Source organism: Octodon degus, unplaced genomic scaffold (genome assembly GCF_000260255.1).
Source record: "Octodon degus isolate 3935 unplaced genomic scaffold, OctDeg1.0 scaffold00004, whole genome shotgun sequence".
In the NCBI taxonomy this organism is placed as follows: domain Eukaryota; kingdom Metazoa; phylum Chordata; class Mammalia; order Rodentia; family Octodontidae; genus Octodon; species Octodon degus.
In genome coordinates this window covers 28,933,217-28,936,771 of record NW_004524580.1, presented here as the reverse complement: position 1 = coordinate 28,936,771, position 3,555 = coordinate 28,933,217, and the positions used below count along the sequence as shown (strand labels likewise).

At 47.9% G+C, this 3,555-nt stretch overlaps 1 protein-coding gene across 1 annotated transcript in view; it reads right to left on the bottom strand.

The window, feature by feature from the left end:
• Positions 1-3,555, bottom strand: part of Slc17a8 (solute carrier family 17 member 8) — a 69,514-nt gene that overhangs the window by 42,186 nt on the left and 23,773 nt on the right. The window contains exon 2 of the mRNA XM_023717532.1: positions 2,089-2,341. Within this exon, the coding sequence (XP_023573300.1) occupies positions 2,089-2,341 (253 nt within the window). The remainder of the gene's footprint in view (positions 1-2,088; positions 2,342-3,555) is intronic.

The following is a 3,555-nucleotide window of genomic DNA, read 5'->3' as shown; positions in this document are numbered from 1 at the left end:
CTCTCTCAAATAAATAAATAAATAAAATTAAAAAAAAAAATACAAATGTCATGCAGAGGGGAGGCAGGCTTGTAAGTCATTACGACGTGTCCTGGCTCACCTAGGCCATGGGGTCTGGTGCTGTGCACCTCTGGCTCTTCCCCAGCGTCACAATGGCCAGGACAGGCAAACATTTTGACTCAATTCAGGACATTCGGGCAGCCACGACAGTGTGAATAAAGACATGCAAGAGGGCTTCCAGAACTGTGCCAGAAGTGGCAAGAATGGGGGGATCAGAGTTTGAAGCAAGGGGGAGTATTGTGAGGGGAATTAATGGCAATGTGCCTTTTACTATAATAAGATTTTTTAATTCATATTTCACCATAATGTTCCTATGCCCCTTATATCTTTGCTGGATTCCACTGGGGACACGCTTTTGCTTGCCTTTTCTCTCCCGTAACCTCAGGACTTCTTTTGATCTTATGTAAGGCCTAAGCTACATGGTAAGTTTCCAGGGACTCCTGAGATTGGGTTATTGAATCCTACTGGGTATGCATACTGACACCTCCTCTCTTTCCTCACTTCAGCCTGGCCTCTCCATGGCATAACTCTGGCTCTCCTGAAGGCCACCCACGAGTCCCCACATGGTCACCAGGCCCCTTGTGTCCTGTGCTGCCTCTATCTCTCAGTGCACTACTTCCATACTGAGAGATCGGGAGTCTACGGATGGACTCCTGTGGGTCTGCGAACCCGAGTGAACAGAAGTCAGCACCTGTATTTCCACTGACTACAAGCTCAAATCTAGCATTTTCTGCAAACATGAGTATAGACAACAAGCTGGAGCAGAATGATAGGTACCTGTGATTCTGTCGCTATGGTAATCATAAATACATTCAAACCATAGGGTAGTTGTTCCCAGTATCATAAGCATCCTGCCACTGAGATACATCTTCAGCCCTACAGAAATTTTTAGATCCATTGCTAGATTTTTGTCATCTGCTGTGTTAATTAAAAAGCCAATATGTTTCTGGCTGTGGTGGCACATGCCTATAATTGCAGCACTTAGGAGGCTGAGGCAGGAGGATTGCTACAAGTTCTAAGACCAGACTGGGGTACATCGTGAGTTCAGAGCCAGCCTGAACTACACAAGGTGTTGTCTCTTGAGGCTGGGGAGATAGCTCAGTAGAAAAAGTGCTTGCCTGGCAAGCGCAAGGGCCTGAGTTGAATCCTCAGTTCAAAAAAAAAAAGATGTTGTCTCAAAAACATACAAATAAAACAGTAGCCCATAGGTTACTATATTATACATTTCATTTTTAAATACTTTAGTATCTGTATTTTTTATTTCTTTTTTATTTTATTTATGTATTTGGTACAGGGTCTCACTATGCAGCTCGGACTCATAATAATCCTTCTGTCTCAGCCTCCCCAGTGCTGGGATTACAGGGGTGCATCACCATGTTGTCTCGGTAGCCAGCTCAGTGTGCCCAGGTAGTGGGGCCAGCACAGCATATAGTGCCAGGGATTGGATCCCCATCCCTGCGCTTGCCTAGACAGGTGTTTAGTCCACTGAGCTATCTCATTGGCCCCAATATCTGTATCATATTCAGCTTTTTTTATAGTTCCTCATTTTCATGTTAAGAATTGAAAATCTTTTGGACAAAGTATTAATAAATTAGCACCAGGTTACCAGAAGTGCTCGTGGTACAGAAAAGTAGTGTTCCTGCCGCACTCCTTACATGAGTTCTCTCTCTCCCTTACAGCTTATACATGATGTTCCTGTCTCTTCATTCTTACCGTACCCCATAATCACTCTCTTCATCTGGCCCAGCTATCACTTTCTCTGAGAATTCTCTCAGTGTAATGAAGTTGGGACTAGACCCTCCCCTGGATGAGCCCAAGGCCCCTTATACCCCCCCCAGGGTAGCACCCTGGGCCCCAAATTGTCCTCATTCACTCAATGTCCCCATGAGGACAAGGGCCTGGTCTGTGTGGCTGACCATTCTGTGCCCATGGTCACACACAGGGTCCAGCAAGTGGACTGTAGTAGCCTCACGTAGCAAAGCACTTCACAACTACATATGGGAAAAACTGTCTTAGAGTGATACTGACCTGAACTTCTGGTTTTCCGTCCACATACACAGTGCTATTGTTGACCATTTCCACAATGGCAACGCCAAGGTTGCACCGAATCCCGAAGGAGATGCAGAAGCCCAGTCCACTCATGATGGCGATGAGGTAGCGCTTAGGGACCCCGCAGCAGTGGCAGTCACAGAGCGGGCGGCCAGGCCTGGCCGTGGGCACAGGCCTCCCTTCCTCATTCAGCTCGATGTTATCTTCCTCCTCATTGGTCCCATCGATTTTTCTACATTGACAAAAGAAGGAACAGAGAAGAAAAGCCAGGATTAGAGAAAACAAATGTGTACTAAGCAAAAAGAGAAAGTACACATACTAAGAAAAAAGTATGATGTGGCTAGCATTTTTACAAATTATCGTCATTGGGCCGGCCAAATAGCTCAGCAGACTAAAGCACCTGCAAGCAGGCACAGAGGCAGAGGGTTCGATCCCCAGACCTGCTGTGCAGGCCCCACCCTGGGGCGTGCTGAGACAGCGACTGAGACTGGGCATGGTGGCACACGCATGTAATCCCAGCTCTTGGAAGGCTGTAAACTAGTAGATCACTACAAGTCTAGTGAGACCCTGAATACCCTGTAAACCCTTCCCTAAAATGCAAAAAAAAAATCATCATTATTAGAGGTAGAGGTTAAAAATGATCAAAATGTGTTCACAACTACATATGGGGAAAAACTCCATGCACAAATTTGCCAAAATTAATTCATTAACCTATATAACTAATATTCACTAATCAAAATAAACAATCCTAAAAATTGCCATGATCATCATCACTAAAGTCAAATCTAGGGCTGGGGAGATTGCTCGGTGCCATAAGTGCCTGCCTGGCAAGCACAAGGTCCCGAGTTCAACCCCCAGTACCGCATGCTGTGCTGATCCTGGAACTCCAGGCATGCTGAGCTGTGCAGGCCCCAGAACTGGGCGGGATGGCACATGCCTGCAATCGCAGTGCTAGGAAGGCTGAGACGGGAGGATCACTATGAGTCTGAACTGCATAGCAAGTCCCTGTATCAAAAACATCATCATGAGACCCAGTCCTAGCCCAGGTCCGGTGAGTGTGCAGAGAGCTTCCTGCTACTCTGCGCCGGCGGGACCAGTCCCAGCCCAGGTGCAGAGTGGGTCAGAACCTCTCCCAGTCCCTTGGGCCGCCACCCACCACTCCAAAGTGCTTCCCCCACCCCGCCCACTGAGTAGGAATTTTTGCCCCGTCCCGGAGCCCCCAGACCCAGTCCTAGCCCAGGTCTCATGAGTGTGTGCAGAGAGCTTCCTCTTCCTCCTACTTCACCTTGCCCCCTCCAGGCACAGCTCAGTCCTGGCATACATGCCTGAGGTGTAATCCTGCAGCTGCAATCCCTGCAGGGGAGAGTGTACAGGATAGATCCAACCAGCTAGTCCAGGAGCAGAACATCTCGCCACAGGGGCACAACAGGTTCACCCTTAAGGGCA